Source organism: Mustela erminea, chromosome 18 (assembly GCF_009829155.1).
Source record: "Mustela erminea isolate mMusErm1 chromosome 18, mMusErm1.Pri, whole genome shotgun sequence".
In the NCBI taxonomy this organism is placed as follows: Eukaryota; Metazoa; Chordata; class Mammalia; order Carnivora; family Mustelidae; genus Mustela; species Mustela erminea.
Genome location: NC_045631.1, coordinates 56,218,749 through 56,239,903, shown reverse-complemented (window position 1 = coordinate 56,239,903; position 21,155 = coordinate 56,218,749). Strand labels below are relative to the sequence as shown.

At 45.5% G+C, this 21,155-nt stretch overlaps 1 protein-coding gene across 1 annotated transcript in view; it reads left to right on the top strand.

Moving 5' to 3' along the window:
* Positions 1-6,027: 6,027 nt before the first annotated feature.
* The window catches only part of GRB2 (growth factor receptor bound protein 2), a 71,240-nt gene continuing 56,112 nt past the window's right edge, over positions 6,028-21,155 (top strand). Inside the window, exons 1-2 of the mRNA XM_032320086.1 lie at positions 6,028-6,240; positions 15,540-15,754. Coding sequence (XP_032175977.1) covers positions 15,677-15,754 — 78 coding nt within the window. The 5' untranslated portion in view covers positions 6,028-6,240; positions 15,540-15,676. The remainder of the gene's footprint in view (positions 6,241-15,539; positions 15,755-21,155) is intronic.

The following is a 21,155-nucleotide window of genomic DNA, read 5'->3' as shown; positions in this document are numbered from 1 at the left end:
GAGTCTCCTATGTAGAATGTTTTAAAAGAATATAGTAAACCGATATTGGAGAACCTTCCTTGTATTAAAATTGCTAATGCTTCTTTCTCAGAAGCGTAGGAACAGTGGGGAAATTTCCACCCTTTGGATGCATCAGTTCCATTAGAGCTCACAGCCAAAATGGAACTGACTTCATCTCCTTAGTGAACAGAATGTGTTCTAACAGAAGGAATAGAAGAGTGCCAGCCTCCTCTGAACTTGACTCTGGCATCGCTACAGAGAGCAGTTAAGACCAGAGTCCATTTGCTTATCTGCGCTTTTATTTTTTTATTTATTTGTACTGTGGCGCTAAGCACCACCCGCCCAGATAATGCCCACAGCCATGGCCTTTCCTGGCATTTCTCAGCCACAGGCACCTGAAGATCCCAAGGGAGAACACAGGAGAGTGAGTCCCCAGTTTCTCTGGGCCCAAGGCAATTTACATTCTGATTCCTATAATCTAGGACATACTGGGAAGACCCCAGAATCCCCATGATGCAGTTATTTAGTAAACATTGTCCCTTGAAGTCTGGTCCAAAGAATAGGCTAAGAATTTCTGTAGCTGCTTACTGAAAATGCACACTTCTGGGGTACCCAGAGAGCTCATTTGTCCATTGTCCATTGTCCATGTCCATACCAACTGTCCTCAGTTGGTAGAGCATGAGACTCCTTAAATGCATATTTCTGGGCCCTTCTCAGACCTGACGAGTTGTATATTTCTGGGATACTGGAATTTGCAATTTATACAGATCCCCAGATCTGTACATTCTCCTGTGTATTAAAATATGAAAACATTAAACAAGAACTTTTGGCCCTTTCCTCCATCTTAAAAACTTGCTCTTTGGTCTCGAGGGGCCTCCATTGATTCTACCTAATGGAACACAAGCTATTTTTCAAGACAACTTAGTTACCACCTCCTCCATGAAGGCTTCTTGGACTTTCTGCCCTCAGTTTATCTTTCTCTCTCTCTCTCCTAGGTTCCTTTAACAATGAGTCTCCGTGCTCTTGGAGCACTTGTCATGCTGGGTCATATTATTTAGAGTTAGGCTTTATTTGGGGAGTCAAGAAAAACAAGATGTGGCACCTCTTCTTGAAGAACTCATAGTTTAAAGGGGAGAAGGACAAATAAGTTGATGGCCAACATATGGTCCTAAGAATGTGGTGACGAGGGGCCTGGGTGGCTCTGCCTTTGACTCAGGTCATGATCTCAGGGCCCTGGGATTGAGCCCTGCACCCGCACCAAGCTCTCTGCTCAGCACAGAGCCTGCTTCTCCCTCTCTCTCTACCTGTATCTCTGCCTACTTGTGATCTCTCTTCCTGTGTCAAAAAAAAAAAAAAAAAAAAAAAAAGAATGTGGGGGTGCCTGGGTGGCTCAGTCGTTAAGCCTCTGCCTTTGGCTCAGGTCATGATTCCAGGGTTCTGGGATGGAGCCCCACATTGGGCTCCCTGCTCAGCAGAGAGCCTGCTTCTCTCTCTCCTTCTGCCTGCTGCTTTGCTTACTTGTGCTCTCTCTCTCTCTCTCTATCAAATAACTAAATAAAATCTTGAAAAAAAAAAAAAAAGAATGTGGTGAGGATGCAATATGCTGAGGGTGCTATTAGTGGAACCAGTGCATCATGGGAGGCTTCCCGGTGGAGGTGGCACCTGAGCTGAGTATTAAAGGACAGGTAGGAGACAGGTGGTGATGGAGAAGGCAGGGAGAGGAAGTGAGAGAACTGTAGAGTTATTCAGGAAACTGCAGGTCATTCGGAAGCATAGAAACAAAAGGCCAGAGCCACAGAGGGCTCTGGGGGATATGCTAAGGACTTTGGACCTTATCTGTGACTCCCAATTCTGTTTGAAGTTTAGAAAGCCCACTGTTGCTGCAGTGTAGACGATGATTTTGGAGGGTGGGGCAGGGTCATCAGTGAGGAGGAACGATGGTGATGTGGACAGGTTAAGTGATAGAAATGGAGTCAGGAGATAGAGGAAGGGAAGCCGCAGGACTAGGTGTCCTGGCAGGCTCAACGTCCAAGGTCACCTTCAAAGCTTGAGAAGCCGCGGAAGCCTTGGCTCACAACTTAACCAAAGGAAATTCTAAGATGAGAACTTCCAAGATCAGTTGAGCAGGTGACAGTAGAATCTCAACGACCAAGTTTAGGTTGTCACTGGTTGTCTGACTCTTTCCCACGCTCAGCAATGTGGTCTCAGAGACGAGCAGGAGGCTCACTAAATGTCAGGGTAATGTCCAGTTACTACCGGCAGGCGGCAGCACCGCAACTCACAGAGAGCAAAGCGAGAAACCCTTTTCGGCGACTAAAAAAAAAAAAAAAAAAAAAAAAAACCCGCAAACCCCACCAGAAAGGAGAGACTTTGGGGTAATTAATTTGCGCATTCTGAAGTGACTGATGTGGCCAGTTTGTTATCTGCAAGTTTTGCTACAGTTACAACAGGTTTTCATGCCAGGATGTGACTTTGACTTTGCAAATTGCTTCTTACTCCAGTATCTTTGTGATTTAACATGAGCCACACACATTCAAACTATTGCTTCTAGTGTTTTTTTGGTTTTATTCTTCTCTACATGGAATGATCTTGGGCAACGTTCTCTCAAGTTTCAGAGTTGTTTGCAGAAAATTTTTTTGCAGGAAAGACAGTGTAACAAATGTTGAAGGTTTTGTGTTTTGTTGGCTTTTTTTTTTTCTTTCTTTTTTAAATACACCGCCCACCATTGCTTCATTTCCAGACAATTGTTTTTACTTTAAATGTTCCCTTCCAAATCTGGTCCATATGCATATATTTTTGCATAGACATACTCAGAGTCTGTTTTATCAATGCTGCATTTTAAAAGGAAGTGCATATTTTTTTTTTTCCTGTTCTTTTAGGCTTCTATACTCTTCTGAGATCTCACCCACTTCCTTAGCTTCAAATATCACATGGCACAGAAAAGCGACCACATCTTTATCTCGAGTCAACTTCTGTTATTTATTCTCTAGGCATCCATTTATTCACTCCATGCACTGTGCTGGGGGCTGGGACTACAAATGTGTAGAGGTACGGTTCTGTTTCTCTGAGAGCTGGTAGAACTTGGGAAGGAAGGCTTTGAACAAATAAGGCAGCAATGAGATTGAGGTATAGTGGGAATTTTGAGGAAGAAACCCTAAAACTGGCTTAGGTGTCTAAAAAGTGGGGGGCAGGAGGCCAACTGAGCAGAGGAAACTGCATATACCAAGATATGGATGCTCCAAAGATTATGGTACCTTCTGGAAACCACAGTGGTTTAGTTTTGGTGGAATGTGTGTTGGCTAGAGACAGAGAATGGGACGGGCAGGCAGGGGCCAGATCCATAACAGTCTTGCAAGTGACTTGAGATAGTGTCTTGCGGATGATGAATATCTTAGTTCCCATTGATTTCCCTCTGCAACCAGAGTGATAAAGTACTTTGAAGATGGACATCTGACTGTGTTCCCCCGCTCCTCCGCTTTGGTATCCTATAGGATCAAGTGCCTTGTTTTTTAGCAGCTCTGAAAAGGCCCTGCAGGAGCCTCTCCAAATGCCTTACCCACGTGCCGCATTCTTCTTTCTTTTTTTTTTTTTAAGATTTTATTTATTCATTTATTTTACAGAGAGAGAGAGACAGTGAGAGAGGAAACACAGCAGGGCGAGTGGGAGAGGGAGAAGCAGGTCTCCCGAGGAGCAGGGAGCCTGATGCGGGGCTTGATCCCAGGACCCTGGGACCATGACCTGAGTTGAAGGCAGGTGCTTAACCCACTGAGCCACCCAGGCGCCTCCCACATTCTTCTTCATCCCAGTTATAAATGGCTTCCTTGAATCCTTTCTTACCATCTGCCCTTTGTACATGCTGCACCCTCTCCTGGAACACCATTTTCCTCTTGGGCTAACTGGAGTCTCAAACCTTCCTCTTCAGCCTTCCCTGATCCTGGGCTAGGTCAGGTCCCCTGCCATATGCTCCCAAAGCTGCCACTACTGCAAATGTCATACTCCCAAAGGTATGTTCCCCTCCCTGTGACAGGTAATCCTGTTCTCTACAAAGTAGATGCTCAGTTGATGTTGGGAGAATGAATGAATACATTGAGCTTTTCAACAGCATACTGATATTTCCACCTGCATGTCTCCTAGAACGATGAACTCTACATGTCCAAAACTAGACATCATCATCTCCTTCCCTGCCTCCTCCCTGCATCACCCCACCCCTGCCCAGTTAGGTACTCCTCTTCAGTGGCACACTTCTCTGTTGTTCTCCCCACTCAAAACAAAGAAATCCAACTTTTCCCTCACTTCCTCCTCCTCTCTGCTCAGGAGCTAAGTCCTTCCCTTCCATTTCTGTTTTTTTCCTGGCCACCATTCTAGAATTACTAAGTAATTATAAAGCATCATAGTGGCGAAAATACGGATTTTAGAACAAGATAGGCCTAGGTTCAAGTCTTGGGTCTACTGTACTTGGGTTTTCTTGGGTCACATCAGGAAGCTCTCTAAGCCTCAGTTCTGAGTCTGTAAATGGGAATACTTATTATCCACCCTCTAGAAACACCATACACTTCAGGTGGTAAATAGATAACCCTCTTATTATTTTTACTACATATCAGACGTGTCCTGCTCAAAAACCTTCAGAGGTTGCTAATCACTTGACCATGAACCCTAAGCCATACATCTTGGCCTTGTCTCTCACCCCACCCCAAATCTTAAAATCTGGGCAATTTAACATATTGGCTAATTCTGTCAGTGTTTCCTCCCAGCTTCCAGGTTGCAGTTCAAACACCAAGTCCTCTCTGATTAGCCGAGCACTAAATAACTGGCTCCCTTCTCTGCGGTCCTGTATGCATTTCAGTGGGACTTAAGGCCCGCTCTTTTGCCTTGCAGAACAGGCGGCTCTCCTGTGAATTACAAATTGCTGAAAGCAGAGGCTTTGGTAGGTTCATCTATTACCTTGCAAAGTGCCTTGAATACAGTTGGTGCTCATAAAATGCCCGGTGAGAGAGCAGCTCATTTTCCTTACTTCAGTGGCTTCTTTCCTCTGCAGAATCAGACGGCTGGTTATTCTCATGGCAGCACTATTCTGTTGGCTTCCAGGGAGCACATTACCATGAGATACGTTCTGTTCTCTTTAATTAGAAAGAGCTTTTGGAACTGAAAAATAGGAGTTACTTCTTCAAGCCTCATCTGCTGCTCCCCCGTACTCACCCGCCTGCTGCAGGAATCGAACTACTTAGCATTACACAGAACAGGACTCTCCCGCCTCTGCTCCTTTGGGCGTGCGTGCCGGTCCCCTCTCCTGGAGCACTCTTACCCGGACTTCTCTGTCTAGTGAACTCCTACTCGCCCTCCAAGACTCAGCTCAGACGTCATCATCACCTTCTCTGGGAAGGCTGTTCTAATATGGGCAGAGTAGCGGTCCTTCCCCCCATTTTTTTTTTTTTTTTTTTTTTTTTAGCTTCCTCAGCATTCCCCCAAATAATTCTAACATTGCATATAGCATCTGTTTGTTTACTTTCCTTCCTCTCCTCCAGACCGCGAATTCCTGGCGGGCCAGGATACCTGTTCCTCAGTGTGCCTTCTACACACAATACCTGTACCTATACCTATGATTAGCACACAGTAGGCGCTGGATTAGATAAGCGAGCGAAGAATATGTTAATTCCTCTAACGCGGCTGTTTGGCCCACATTCTCAAGTATTTCAAAAGCTGGTCGTCCCTTTGGAGTGTTTCAGGGTGGAGGGAGATTCCCGCACCCCACCCCCGGCAGGAGAAGGGAAGTGATTAGGGCGTGGTGAAGAGTTACGCCTTCGGGGCTAAGCTGTAATTGACCCGTCTAGGCACTGAGAGGGTTACAGCGACCCGGAGGCGGAGCCAAGTCGGTTCCACCTGCTCCGGGGCGGTCTGGCGCACGCGCCTTGGCATCTAGATGGTGGCTACCTGCGGGGCCCGAGCCCAGGAGGAGCGCTTGCGCTCTGGGCCTTTTCCGCCGGGGGAAGTCTCGCGGGGGCGGGGCGGGGCGGGGCGGGGCCGCGCGGGGAAGTTCTCGCGGGACCCCGAGGAGGAGCGGAAGCCAGGCGGCTGTGCTGCTTCGGCGAGCGGGCGGCGGCGGCGGCGGTAGCGGCGACGAACACTGAGGCGGCGACCGCGGCGGGAACAGGCGCTGCCCTCGGGGAGCAGCAGCGCGGTCGGCGGCCGCTCGCACCGCTGCAGAGGGGCCGGCCAGGCGCGGAGCGGAGCCGCTGCGCCACGGTGAGTGCGGCCGGCGGCGGTGCTCCGGTGCCTCTTCCCCCTCGCTCGGCAGCGGGAGTCGGCCCGCCGGGCCCAGCCTACCCAGGGCTGCCGGGGTTCGGGGTCGGGACGGCGAGGCCTGGGGCGGGGGACGGAGTCCCCGGGGCTCCCGGGCTCCGCGTTTCCCCTTTTGGGGCGCTTCCTTCCTGGGGACCGTCCTCCCCCGGCCCTTAGCTCGGTGCACAGCCCCGGACCCCGGGGGCGGGAGGCGGGGGGCTCCTCATTAAGTTTCACGCTTTCTTCCGGAGGGTTTGCGCCTCTAGAGGGGTCGGGAGAAGCCCGGGATCCCTGGGTACTCATTCTGTGAGTCAGTCTGACTTGGCCCGGGAGGCGGGGGATTCGCAGCGGCTGCAAATGTGGTGATTGATGCTCCTGCGACCTGCACGGCCACCACGTCACCATCTCCTGGTGTCATTGGGCCGAATTTGGGGAGGGAACCCACCTACCGTATGAATACCATTGAGTTAGAACCTTTGCTGCCGGAACCAGTCGAGATGTCCGCTTTTTTTTTTTTTTTTTTTTTTTTGAGGCTGCTCTGAAAAATAATTGTAAAGAACAGTAAGCAGCAGTTGGTTGGAATGCTCCGAGGAAGGATTTCAGTGCGAGGGGATAGAGAAGCACCGGTATTTTTCATCTGTAAGGCTCTCCGTAGAAGCCACATGAGTTATAGCTTGTTGAGGGAGTCCTTGTAAAAGTTGGGCTTTGCAGAGGAGCCGAAGTGCACTCGACATCTATCGTTTGGTGCTGTGGACTCAGAAAAGAGTCCAAAAGACACATGAAAGAAGTTAGCGTTCTCTCTTTGGCTTTCCTGTCTCTCTTTCGATGTATACTTCTCCAGTCCTTGCCTTCCCTTGCTACTTCTATTTTCACTGCGGACATCAGATGCTTACTTGTGTAATGCAAGTCATTTGCCCATCCCTCCCCCCCCTTTTTTTCTAATCTACTTCCCCTTCCTCCTTTTTGTCCCCTCTTCGACATAATTTTTCTGCCCCTTGGTGCAGTTTGCCTTCTCCCTCATGTAAAGATTCTGTTTTCTCTCCGGGGAAGATCCCCTCTTTTCCTGTTTTATCCTTCACTTTGAAGCGTGGGCTTCAGTCAGCCCTGCGAGACTTGAAGTTCTTCCCCTGGGAACTGGGAGGCTCAGAGGATTGAATTCATCCATAAGCCGTCAATACTGCTACAGGGTCACAAGTGTAGCTTGCTTGTGTTATTTGTGTTTTAGTTGTTCTCTTTGTTTCGATATTCTGCTTTTGTGCCTGCTTACGCTTTTCTTCCTGTGTCTCTCTTGTATTGGTTAAGGAAGATTGGGTCAGTTGGTGGCTTGTATGACTTATTTTTTTTGGCTTTTAGTTGGAGTGGTTCACGTTAAAAAAACAAAAACTAACCATAGACCTATATTACAATAGAATTAAGATAACATGAAATATTTGAGGGAATAGAATTTTAGGCCATAGATGAATTAATTAACACTTGCCCGTTGTGACAGTATGAATTTATTCTTTGCCAAGGTTCTTTTAATCAGGCATCTTTGTTATTGCTGTCAGGGTTTTTTCGGTAGAAAGGAATAACTGTGTTCCATTGCTTCTTTCCTGGTTCAAAATTTTCTGAATTCCCAAAATAAAAAACGAAGTTAATTCTTCTAATCGGCTTTCTTTGATACTAAAAGCAAGCATTTAAATGCTTGAGGCAGTTTACTTCCTTAGCAAGTGTATTCAGATTTGAGGGATTGCTAGGTTTTAAATACTACTGGTTGATGGTACTTAGTTTTTCTGAGAAAAATCTATTATGTTGCCTGTTGTGCAGCAGCAGTTCTGATTGTACCTAGAACAGAAGAGTAATAGATTTTGGAGAAATTAAGTAATACAGAAAAGAGACCCACCATGCTCTCCTGAGAGAAATTAATAGTTACTTGCTTAATTCAGAAGAACTTTCTAGCACCACTGAAAGACTGTTGAGAGCCCTTGGTTTTATTTGTCAAAATTGGCTTTTTCCTTGTTGAGCCAAGTGAGGACGCATTATTTTCATCGTACACAACAAAGTTGTAGTGCATCCTCTGGAATGCAAACTTTAAAATCTGCTTAAGGCATCCTTCTAGTATATCAGTGATTCTTCAGGTTTAGCATGCATAAGAATTACCTGTGAATCTTATTTTAAATTAGGCTCTGGGCCTAAGGCCACTACATTGCAGAACTCTAGAAGGCACCCCATGGTGAATCAGTCTCTGAATGGGACTTTTTTTTTTTTTTTTTTTTTGAAGATTCCATTTATTTCTTTGACAGACAGAGATCACAAGTAGGCAGAGAGGCAGGCTGGGGTGGGGGCAGGGGAAAGCAGGCTCCCCACTGAGCAGAGAGCCCCAATGCAGGGCTCCATCCCAGGACCCCTGGGATCATGACCTGAGCCAAAGGCAGAAGCTTTAACCCACTGAGCCACCCAGGCACCCCTGAATGGGACGAATGATTTTGATGCAGCTGGTCCAAAACCCAAAACTGTTGTTACAGGAGGCAGCTGTAAAATCATGAGGCTGGAATGTGGCTTTAAATTAGTCAACTTAAATTATGCTTTCTGTATGTACAGAGTAAATATTTAAAAGCCTAATAGAATAAGTGACGATAGATGTGATTAGTCTTTATATGTGTAAATATTTGAGCATTGTTAGGACTCTGATGTGGAGCAATTTAATTTTAAAGTTTATATTTAATAGGGCTGTTAATTTGCCTACCAGAAAGCGCTTCTGAGTCTGTATGTAGATGGAAGAAGAGGGACAGTGCAGGAACATACAGACTGGTACTTGAAAAGATGTTGGTGATGCCAGCCAGTTGGTACCTCTTACAACTGTGTGCCAGAGACTCCACAGCCTTTACTCCACTCCGAGGCCTTACATGCGCTATCTCTTTCAGTCATCAAAATGTCCCGTCCGGTAGGTGCGTTATTATCCTCATTTTCCAGCTGAGGGAAACGAGGATTTAGGGAATGTAGGTTATTTCACCAGCGTCGCCCGTCTAGTGGTAGTGGGCCAGTTGAATTCAGGTCTGACTCCAGAGCACCAGTAATATTTTTTGGTGTTTGACCGTAGTGATGAAAATACAGTTGAGGTGTGTAGTGCAGAAATTAAAAATACTGGGGTGCCTGGATGGCTCAGTTGGTTAAGTGTCTGCCTTTGGCTCAGGTCATGATCCCGGGGAGCTCCCTGCTCAGCGGGGAGTCTGCTTCTCCTCCCCTCGCCCCCACCTAGTGTTCTTTCTCTTACTCCCTCTCCTGAATAAATAAATAAAATCTTGAAAAAAAAAAAGAAAAAGTAAAAATATTTTGTCCTCTTGCTCCTAGAGATAACCATTGTTAACATTTTGGGTCTTTTCTTTAGCACACATTTGATAAATACTATTTTTTTTTTTTTATTAATTTGACAGAGAGAAATCACAAGTAGACGGAGAGGCAGCCAGAGAGAGAGAGAGAGGGAAGCAGGCTCTCTGCTGAGCAGAGAGCCCGATGCGGGACTCGATCCCAGGACTCTGAGATCATGACCTGAGCCGAAGGCAGCGGCTTAACCCACTGAGCCACCCAGGCGCCCCTTGATAAATACTATTTTGCTTTATGGAAATGGGATAAACTAATTTTTCTGCATTTTTGCTTTTAACTTGATAGTATCTCTTGGTATTTACATAGCTATTCCATAGATGCGCTCGTGGATATTGATCAGGTATATATGTATGTGACATATGGTATTTGTCATTATTTCAGTGAGATAATCTAGGAATTGAATTGCTTGTTCAAGGATATCTATTTTTAAATTGTCAACATAAAATTACTATAGTATAGTATACTATAAAATTACTTTCCAGAAAAATTGAACTGATTAATTCCCTACTACAGTGTGGCCTTTGTGATGGGTTTGTTATAACACAGTATCAAGCACATGGTCAGTCAGGCATATAGTAGCTGCTCAAAATGTTAAATGGATGAACATTGGATAAGGAATCAGAGTATGTTCACCCAAAGTATTGGAGAGGTTAAATACTATAAACCTTTAAAAAATTTTCCAGTTAGGGGACGCCTGGGTGGCTCAGTGGGTTAAGCCGCTGCCTTCGGCTGGGGTCATGATCCCAGGGTCCGGGGATCGAGTCCACATCGCGCTTCTTGCTCAGCAGGGAGCCTGCCTCTCTCTCTACCTCTGCCTGCCTCTCTGCCTGCTTGTGTGCTTTCTCTCTCTTTCTGACAAATAAATGAATAAAGTCTTTAAAAAAAAAAAATAAAAAAAATTTGCCAGTTAGGTGAAGGAAATCTCATTGTTTTAATTTGTAGGTTTTTTTTTTTTTAAAGATTTTATTTATTTATTTATTTGACAGGCAGAGATCACAAGGAGGCAGAGAGGCAGGCAGAGAGAGAGAGAGAGAGGAGGAAGCAGGCTCCCTGCTGAGCAGAGAACCTGATGCGGGACTCGATCCCAGGACCCTGAGATCATGACCTGAGCCAAAGGCAGTGGCTTAACCCACTGAGCCACCCAGGCGCCCCTAATTTGCAGTTTTTAACAGTGAAATTGAACCTTTTTTTAAAGATTTTATTTCTTTATTTATTTGTCAGAGAGAGAGAGAGAGAGAGCGCAGCGCGCACACAAGCAGGCAGAGAGGCAGGCAGAGGCGGAGAGAGAAGCAGCTCCCTGCCGAGCAAGGAAACCTATGTGGGACTCGATCCCAGGACTCTGGGATCGTGACCTGAGCCAAAGGCAGGGCCCAATCGACTGAGCCACCCAGGCATCCTTGAACATCTTATGTTTTAAGTAGAATCACATTTTAACTTATTTTGAGTAACTTAATGTTGGGCCCTGTTCAAACCACTTCATCTATATTATCTGTATTACCTAATAATGAATGAATCTTACAAAGTAGGTGATACTATCCCCATTTTACTGATAAGAAATGGGGCTCGTTTAAAAGGCTTACCCAGAATTATAGCTGGTAAGCATCAAGATCATTACTTGAACCCCTGTCAGCCTGCTTTTAGAGACCATGCAGACATTAAGCTATATTGCCCAGTGAGTGTTGTGTATTTTATGTTCTGTAAATTTGGGGAAGAAGAGAGTTAAATGGAAGAAAGAAAATAAAGTCCTACAAGTACAGGGGACTGCATTTGAGGATTCAGTGCACATTGTTTGCCATGAACAATTCAGGCTGCACATACGGGTTTTTTTTTTTTTTTTTTTTTTAAGATTTTATTTATTCACCAGACAGAGAGCACAAGCAGGGGGAGCAGCAGGCAGAGGGAGAGGGAGAAGCAGGCCCCCCCAGGAGCAGGGAGCCTGATGTGTGGCTTGATCTCAGGACTCTGAGATCAGGACCTGAGTCGAAGGCAGACCCTAAACCCACTGCAGGGGCTCCTGCACTTGTGTTCTTAAAATTTGTTGCTTGTGGGGGCGTCTGGGTGGCTCAGTGGGTTAATGAGCCTCTGCCTTTCACTCAGATCATGATCCCAGAGTCCTGGGATCCAGCCCTGCATCAGGCTCTCTGCTCAGCTGGGAGCCTGCTTCCCCCTCTGTCTCTTCCTGCCTCTCTGCCTACTTGTGATCTCTGTCTATCAAATAAATAAATGAAATCTTTTAAAAAATAATAAAATAAAATAAAATCTGTTGCTTGTGATGGGCTGCAGGGTGTGTGCTGGAACAGCTTAACCGTTCTCAGTAGAGTTCAGTGTCAAATGTACTCTCAACCCATTTTCTCTGTTAAAATCATTATACATTGCGTCCAGTTTCAGTTTTCTTCTTTTAGTTATTAGTGTTCTGTATGATAGTTTTTTTGTGGGTATGTTGTTAGGGCTTTTGTGTTTTTTTTGTTTTTAGGGTTGTGAGTGGGTTTTTTTTGTTTTTGTTTTTGCCTTTAATGAAACACATCCTTTTGAATTCCTTTAGCCTGTGTGCTCTTTCAGTGGCTAGCCTCGTAAGCTGAGCCCTTCAGGTTTTCTCCATGAGCTGCTTATTTTTATTTGGCACAACCACGGAAGTATTGATTATGCCTGGTTTTCATTTCTCTCAAACTGTATCTCACGAAGCCATAGTTATGTGAAACATGATTTTCAAGAGTGTTAGTCTGTTTATGCTTTTTTCTAGGAATCCTGTGGTAGATGAGTTCGGTCACAGGAAAACCCAGTGTTGAAAACCGTCTTGGTTTTTATGCCGTGTCTGTTTAGTTACACTGCAGTTGTCTGAAATCCTATATGACTTAGAAGTTTGTTCCTTGTTACAACATACTACCTTGCCTGTGACAATGCTTTTGAGTTTCTGATTTTCTGATTTCTGTTTTTCAAATATGAAACTCCTTATCCTTGTTAGATCTGCTCAATTTAGCTTCCTACCATTGAAACATAGTCCCAACAATCAGCTCTGGACACCAATTAAAATAAATTACCTGGTCAGATAGAAAATATTTAAAGTATTGACAGGCATGTAGCAAAGATCTTGGAACATTTGTAGCTCAATAAAACAGGTACACGCATTGGAAAGTAGGCAAAAAAGGAAAAGCAGTTATTAATGCCAGGGAAAAGTAAAGGATTGTACCAGAAAGGAAAGTTGCTTGTAATATATTTAAATCAGCAGTGAAGAATATTTTGTAATGTGAACTGCTTAAACCGGAATTCATGGTATTACTGGATGGGCGGGGGGATGCTGGCAGGGGCGAACGTCTCACAAGAGGTAGATCATGGCTGGAATAAACTAAGAAACAGCAGTAAAAGCATATTGTTTAGAAATACTGGAAGTAAAATACAAAGCAAAAGACAAAATTGAGGGTGATTGCTGGTAGGTGTTGGGGTGGGGAACTGCCCTTTTTAAAAATAAGCCTTTTAAAAGCAGTGACTTTCAAAATTATATACATGGATTAGTTTGACAAAAAAAAAAAGCAACTACAGAGAGAATAAATAAAGGGTGTTTAAGGACACACAAAAATAAATACTCTGAGGGGTGCCTGGCTGGCTCAGTTGAGAAAATATGGGACTTGATCTTGGGGTTGTGAGTTTGAGTCCCATGTTGGGTGTAGAGATCACTTAAAACTTAAAATGAGGGGCGCCTGGGTGGTTCAGTGGGTTAAAGCCTCTCCCTTTGGCTCAGGCCATGATCTAAGGGTCTTGGGATCAGGCTTTCTGCTCAGCAGGGAGCCTGCTTCCCTTCCTGTCTCTGCCTGCCTCTGCCTACTTGTGATCTCTGTCTGTCAAATAAATAAATAAAAGGGTTTTTGTTTTTTTTTTAAGATTTTATTGATTTATTTGAACAGAGAGAGAGAGATCACAAGTAGGCAGAGAGGCAGGCAGAGAGAGGGGAAGCAGGCTCCCGGCAGAGCAGAGAGCCCGATGTGGGGCTTGATCCCGGTATCCTGAGATCATGACTTGAGCTGAAGGCAGAGGCTTTAACCCACTGAGCCACCCAGGCGCCCCTAAATAAATAAAATTAAAAAAAAAAAACACTTAAAATGAGACATATACATATATGTGTTTGCTAGCGCTCTGTCTTCCCTCTTTTAGAGCCAGCCCCACATGGAATATTGTAGGTATGGCCTGATAGAGTAAACGTTGGTTTGGTTGATTAATTTCCCCGCGGTAGAATGTGTGGCTTTCAGAATTTGACTGAAGGACTTTTTTTTTTTTAGATTTTATTTATTTATTTGACAGAGATCACAAGAAGGTGGGGGTGGGGGAGTAGGTCCCCTGCCTAGCAGAGAGTTTGACTGGGGGCTTGATCCCAGGACCCTGAGATCATGACCTGAGCCGAAGGCAGAGGCTTAACCCACTGTGCCACCCAGGTGTCTCTGAAGGACTTTTTATTACCAGGTGATTTCTTCCCTCCCTGGTAACACTCATTTCCTTCTAATCTTAATATTCCCAGCTGGCTTACTGCTTAGTCCATTTGCAGCTATGCTTGATTAATGCCCCAGTTGTTAACTTTAGAACAAAAGAATAATAATCACCCGTGCCCCTCAGATGAGCTTTCTGCTAGGTGGTAATTATCCAAGAAGGGTGTCACTATAAATACTCTGTCCCCGTTCTGCCACTGTCAGTGTTGTTTTCTGCTTTTATTTAGCCTGTATGAAAACACGAACTGAAAACGAGAATGGGGCTTTATTTTCCTTTCCTTAGGCAGAGGTCTAGATTACGTCCATGTCTGTGGCTCTGTGGCTGGAGACTGAATGCCCACCGTTCCACATCACGTAGTACAGTAAAGGTTATTACAGAATCTTTACCTGCAAAATGCAATTTGGCTTATTTTAGAACCCCTCTGGCTCTGAGAAGAGCAGCTGTTGTCAGGGTGACTGTGAGAGGCTTCTGTTTGATTTACTGGCACCATCTCCCTGCCCTTTCATCCCCAGATAAGGCATCTGGCAGCTCAGATTCTGAAAAAGGGATTCCTTTCAAGTGTAGTTAGGACTTCAGCTTTGCTCCCTAGGGTGTTTGGAAATAATGTGGAGGATGCTTCTGGAAATGCTGGACCTAGGACATCTATTTCAAGGGCTGTTGGGACTCCAAAGCCTTGGGGGTATTCAGGGGAGAAAGGTGCCTTAGGCAAGAGCAGGTCTTCACCCACAAAAGGCTCTGACACAGCCGGATCTCCTTTTTCTGGTTACCTGAGCTTGCTGAGCAGTTTGGCAGTAGTAGAGGGGAGCTGCCTTGCTCAGAACAGCAAATTGGATTTAAGAGAGGAGTTCCGAGGTTCACCTTCTCCTGCTTTCCTAGGAGCAGACCAAGGGTTAGTTTCTGACAACAGTCAAGCAGCTGAGCACCAGAGCTGGAATTGCTTGCTTTCGACTGGGTCGGGGACCCAGCGTTTTCAGAAAGCCCGAAAGCTTGGCAGGGAGAAAGGAAGGAGATGGGCCCGTGCCACGGAGAAAAGCGGGGTCCCGTCCCCAGGGCGAGGCCTTTCTTGGAGCGGACTGCATCTCGGGCCGGAGCAGCGGAGCATAAGGGGCGAGGGAGGAAAGGCGGAGACTGAGCGGGGCTCCAGCCGGTTCCTGCACCCCGCGCACACCCAGCGGGAAGGAAGAGGAAGTGTGTTCGGGAATAGCTCGAGCGGCGGCCGCCATTGGCCGGCGGGCCTGTCAGTCGCCTGGGGGCTGAGACTGCGAAGAGGAAGGAGGCGATCGGGGCTCCTGCCTGCGAGCGAGGGAGGCGGGCCGAGCCGGGCAGAGCCAGGGGGCGTGGGGGTTGGGGCAGCGGGCCGATCGGCAGGGCGGGGCTGCCTTCGGTGCTGGCCACTTCTCTCACCCATCCTTCTTGTGATTCAGGGTGGCATTGTGTGTCCCGGAGTGCACGAGCGAGTCCCGGGAGAGCGGCGAGGCCGAGCCCAGAGCGCTGGGTGGCTTCGGCAGGGAAGACTCCCTTCCCCCGGCTTCAGGCTGCTGAGCCCTGAGCAGCGCTCAGAATGGAAGCCATCGCCAAATATGACTTCAAAGCTACTGCTGACGACGAGCTGAGCTTCAAAAGGGGGGACATCCTCAAGGTAAGTGTGATGCCACGCAGATGCCGAGATGGCCTCCTGTTGTACTCATCTACCTTCGTTTGCCCTGATAACACAAAGAAGCCGAGCCCGTCCTTTCTCGGTGCCCACTTGTCCCGTTTACCGTGGGGTGGGCTCCGGATAGCTGACACCGATGCTGAGTGGAATATTAAATATGACTTAGGAGGGTTGGGTTGATGTATGGTCTTTAACTGCCTTTGTGTGAATGCCTCGAGTATTTCTGTTTGCTTGTTGGTTGGTAATTCAGGGAAAGTCAAAGCAGCATGATTGTAGCAAAGAAGTGTATGAGGGGAAGGGTTTTTGTCCTTATTGTTGTTGTTAAGACTTAAACTTGAACTATTTATGTAAAAGCACTCAATTAGTCTTACTTTACCCAGTCAAGAGATTTTTGCAATCCAGAACCTGAGGCTAGTTGGAGAGGTGGTTAGAAGTATATGCCAGAACTCATTAAAGAACCTCAGTGTCTTTTAATTCTTGGTTAAAAAAAAACAGTGGGGTCCTAAATCCTTAGGTTCGTCTTGCTGTTGCACGAGTCAGATGGCGATTTTTCTGAAAAGAAACTTGAGCAATTACCCTGTATTACAGTCTAATTGCACAAAAGAAACCTGCTGACAGTTTAAAAATAAGCTGCTTTCCAGTTTGCAGCTCATTCCGAGCCCAAACTATTTACATGAGGATTCGCTTTCCACCTGGCACATGGTAATTATGTTGTTTACCCAATTGACGGCAGCAGCTTGCCCTTTTGGATATGTAATTTATTTTTACAAGGGTGGGTGTTATCGAATAATGTGTCAGCTCTACAGGAGAACCTGAAGTTTAGCATTTGCATATCCCGGGTTCGCTGCCTCTCAAGTTCTGACATTTTTCTGATGGTTGAGAGTTTGCCACGCATTTGTTTACTACCCCTGAGTAAAATTATTAATATTTTACAAAGAGGAAGAAAGTGGAAATGTAGAAATGTGGTCCCCTATAAAAAGACTGCTGTTTTTTTCCCCACTTTTTTGAGTCCTGCCAACCTATGGGTAGTTACTGTTTTGCTCTCCTTGCCTGAGGCACAGAGTTCCACCCCAAAGTGTCTTGATATTAGACATGTAGGTTGTGCTTCATAGAAGGCAATTTTGAAGAGTCCTTTAAGGGGAAGGAAAGTGTTTTTTTCAGAGCTGTCCTTGTGATGCTAACTAAGCTCCCGAGAGAGCGTATTCTCAAAGTCAGCACTGAAGTGTCAGAAAGCAGACAGAACCAGCTGTAGATTTTAGAGTAACATACGTTTTCGGTTTCTCTTTTCTTAGCTAGAAGTCAGAGCAAAGGAGAGAGCTTAGGCTGTTAAATTACTCTATCATGGACGTACAGAGGAGTAATTTGACGTTTCCATAGGTGATGACTGTTTTTAGCAGATAAACAGTCGTGGTACCATCCCAAGATTGGCTTACTCAGATGTTGTATACCTGAAACTAATACAGCACTGTGTGTTAGCTGTAATGGGATTTTTAAAAAGATCGGCTGCTCACGTCGACAGCCTCTGCAAAAACCCTGCAGGAACAATTTTTTCTCCCCCACAATGCAAACTTGGGTTTCTCCATTGAGCTTACCCGAGAAACTTGAATCTGGAAGCCCGGTAGTTCATATTTTTCTCTAAGTTTATTCCATTATATATGTAGCACTAAAGCAAAAAAATGAAAATATGGATTTGAGGTCTATTTTTAATAATTTTCAGGCACTCAGATGTATCCTAGACCTAGACCATGAGCATCTCATAAATTCTCCAACTTAAATTGTAAACTCTTGAACAAGTGTGAAACCCTTCTCTCCCATCCTATAATTAGGGAAGATGATACTGTTTAACATTCCCCCAGAAATTGTTCTGATGGGAGAGAAAGTGAGTCAGAGTGCTCACATTTACTTCCAGATTTTCTTTGGGGAGAGAAAAATGCATATATTTGGTTCTTTCCAATTTGGTAGATAACTGGCATATGAAGTCATAATGTCATTATTACTTTTGAATGGTGACCGTTAGCTGTTTATTATTAGTAATCTTGTGGCTTTACTCCAAAAAAAAAAAAAAAGTGACAGTACAGTAGTTGCCCTTTGTCTTGAAATTCTGTGAAACAGCTGATTGAGAAGGAGGGATATTGCTTTGTCTTAAAAGCTGTTATTTCAAAAAGCAGTGTTTCCTTCATTTGATTATTCAAGGAGTAACTGATTTCATTTGAGAGGCTTTGATTTGATTTGATAGCTCTTTAGGATGTTAGCTGTGAGCCAGAACATGTTTAGAAGTGGCTGGAATAGCATTGACCAGTTTGACTTGATTGAAGTAGAGCTTATATCTGCTCTCTCCATAAGGGGGGCATATACACATGGGTACTAAATACGTATTATTTGAAGGTAATGGAGTGGCAAGGGGCTTGGGCCTCTACCTCTGACTGGAGTTCCCAGGGATTTACTCCTCTCACTGTCCTCAAGCTCCTGGTTAACTCTGGTTAATGTGGACCCCATCCTCCAGCAGGTCTCTTGCTTACTTTCCATCTACACATTGACTTGTGCTGCCCTGAGAAGAGAGAAAAATAAAAACATTTTCCTGGAAGCCTAAAATAGAACTAAATGCTTCGGTATATCTGCCTTTGTTACTGTTTGTCTTACAAAAGCGCGCGTTTTTTGGAGGGGAGGAGGGGGGCATTGGGGCACAGAATGGAAGGAATTGCTCTTTGTTGGAGGTTTCAGCCTTGCATGGCCAAAGTGAACTCACTTTCCCTGCCGTGGTCCTGTAGGCTTCAGATAGTCCCAGGGGTTCTCCACCAAACAAGGCCTCTGAATTCTCTCCCTTAGGGCACACAATATATCCGAGCTTACCTAAAAGTCACGTCTGCTGTTCAGAGACTTACGTACACACACTTCAGACAGAGCTGCGTGCAAATTAAGAGATCATTTTGAGGGGCGCCTGGGTGGCTCAGTGGGTTAAGCCTCTGCCTTCGGCTCAGGTCATGATCTTAGGGTCCTGGGATCAGGCCCCCTAATCGGGCTCTCTTCTCAGCGGGGAGCCTGCTTCCCCCTCTCTCTCTGCCTGCTTGTGATCTCTCTCTCTCTCAAATAAATAAATAAAATCTTTAAAAAAAAAAAAATAGAGACCATTTTGAGCTCTCACACTTGTGTTCATGGCATTCAAGCCAGCAGCTTATTTTCTATAAAGGCAGACCTTTAATTCTAGAAAAGAACCAACAGTGGATCATCTTGGTGTCTTCTACTTGTCTGGTACTAACTGCTTTTATCAGTTTTCAATACTGCTTTAAAAATAGGTCTTGAGTGGTGCCTGGCTGGCTCGTTTGGTGGAGCGTTCTACTCTTGATCTCAGGGTTGTAAGTTTGGGCCCCACGTTGGGTGTAGAGATTACTTAAAAATCTTGGGGTGCCTGGGTGTCGTTAAGCCTCTGCCTTCAGCTCTGGTCATGCTCTCAGGGTCCTGGAATCGAGCCCCCGCATTGGGCTCCCTGCTCAGTGGGAAGCCTGCTTCTCTCTTTTCCGCTCCTCCTGCTTGTATTCACTCTCTCACTGCTTCTGTCAAATAAATAAATTAAATCTGTTTTTTAAAAAAGAGAGAGGGACGCCTGGGTGGCTCAGTTGGTTAAGCAGCTGCCTTTGGCTCAGGTCATGATCCCAGGGTCCTGGGATCTAGTCCCACATCGGGCTCCTTGCTCGGCAGGGAGCCTGCTTCTCCCTCTGCCTCTGCCTGTCTCTCTGTCTGCCTGTGCTCATTCGCTCTCTCTCCCTCTGTCTCTGACAAATAAATAAAATCTTAAAAAAAAAAAAAAAAAGAGAGAGAGAAAAGAAAAGAAAGAGGTCTTGGGTTCACACTTGGCTCTTTGAAGATTTCTATCTCGGTGCTGATGACCTGTTTTAATGTCACATTTACTGAGCATCTCTTTGAGCCACATCCTGGGATAAGTTGCTTTGAGAGTTGGGAAAGAAATGCTTTCTCCCTTGCGGAACTTTAAAATCAAATAAGAGAAGTGAAATTAGTATGTGAAACAGGATATGGCAGTATACAAAATTAGATGATTTTTAGAACAGGAGAAGACCTTTTAAAATTTCTTAATTTTGATTTTTATTATTTTTTAGATGAGGAAATGGCCTGTAGAGGTTAAATGATCCATCCAAGATCACAACGATTACTACTTAGTAAGGAACTGGTATTTCATGAGATGCTGAGTTGTATCACCCATTGTAATGTAGGGAGGGCGGTGACTGGTCAGAGCTGACATTGGAAAGTGCTGTGTGGAGGGACTGTGACTTGAACCGGACCTCGCCAGCGGGATGGGAGGGAACAGGGGGTGCTTGTGGTGTTTGAGATAGGAGCACTAGAATGGGGTTGGGAGACTGTGCCATGGTGGAAAAGAAAGTAGAATTGGAGTGAGATAGGTAAAACCAGTACGAATTCGATCTTATCCTTTAGAAGCCTCTGCAGGCTTTTAGCTGATGATGGAAGTGTTCTGGGCTAGGAGGGAAACCTGGAGGCCCAGGCTGTGAGGTCACAGTGAGCCGGCCGGCTGTGAGACTAGTGCCCCCATAGGTGCTAGAGACTAAGAATGAAGGATGGGGGCGGGGAGGGTGTTGAGGGATGCTGAGTGAATGGAAAAATAAGGGGATTTCTGCCTGTCAGCTGGGGACGTTGGAAGAAACCTGTGTCACTGGGAAATGAATGCCTACTGAGTATGTTCCTGAGAGCCAGGAATCGGAACTGGGGCTTGATTGGTGATAGTTTTTATAGCAGCCGGAAGTCCTGAATTTGGGTCCATGAGTCTCCTGTCAGGTGTTTGAATGATTAAACCTAAAAATGGGGTTGGTATGGTGTTGTTGTTGTTGGTGGTGGTGGTGGTGGGTTTTTTTCATGATTTCAAATTCATTGTACTTGATAGTATTTCTCTGCTTATTGAAAAGAATTCTTGGGGTGCCTGGGTGGCTTAGTCAGTTAAACATCTGCCCTTGGCTTGGGTTGTGATCCCAGGGTACTAGGATCAAGCCTTGTGCTGGACACCCTGCTCAGTGGGGAGCCTGCTTCTCTGGGCCTCCCACTCTGCTCGTGCCCTTGCTTGCTTTCTCTCTCTCTCTCTTTGAAATAAATAAATAAAATCTTAAGATTTTATTTTTATTTATTTGATAGAGATCACAAGTAGGCAGAGAGGCAGGCGGAGGGGGAGGGGGAAGCAGGCTCCCCACTGAGTAGAGAGCCCAGTGGGGAGCTCGATCCCTTGGGATCGTGACTTGAGCCGAAGGCAGAGGTCCAACCCACTGAGCCACCCAGGCACCCCGATAAACAAAATCTTAAAAACAAAAACCATTCCTTGGCTAAAATTAACAAGTCAGGAAATGACAGATGCTAGCAAGGATGCAGA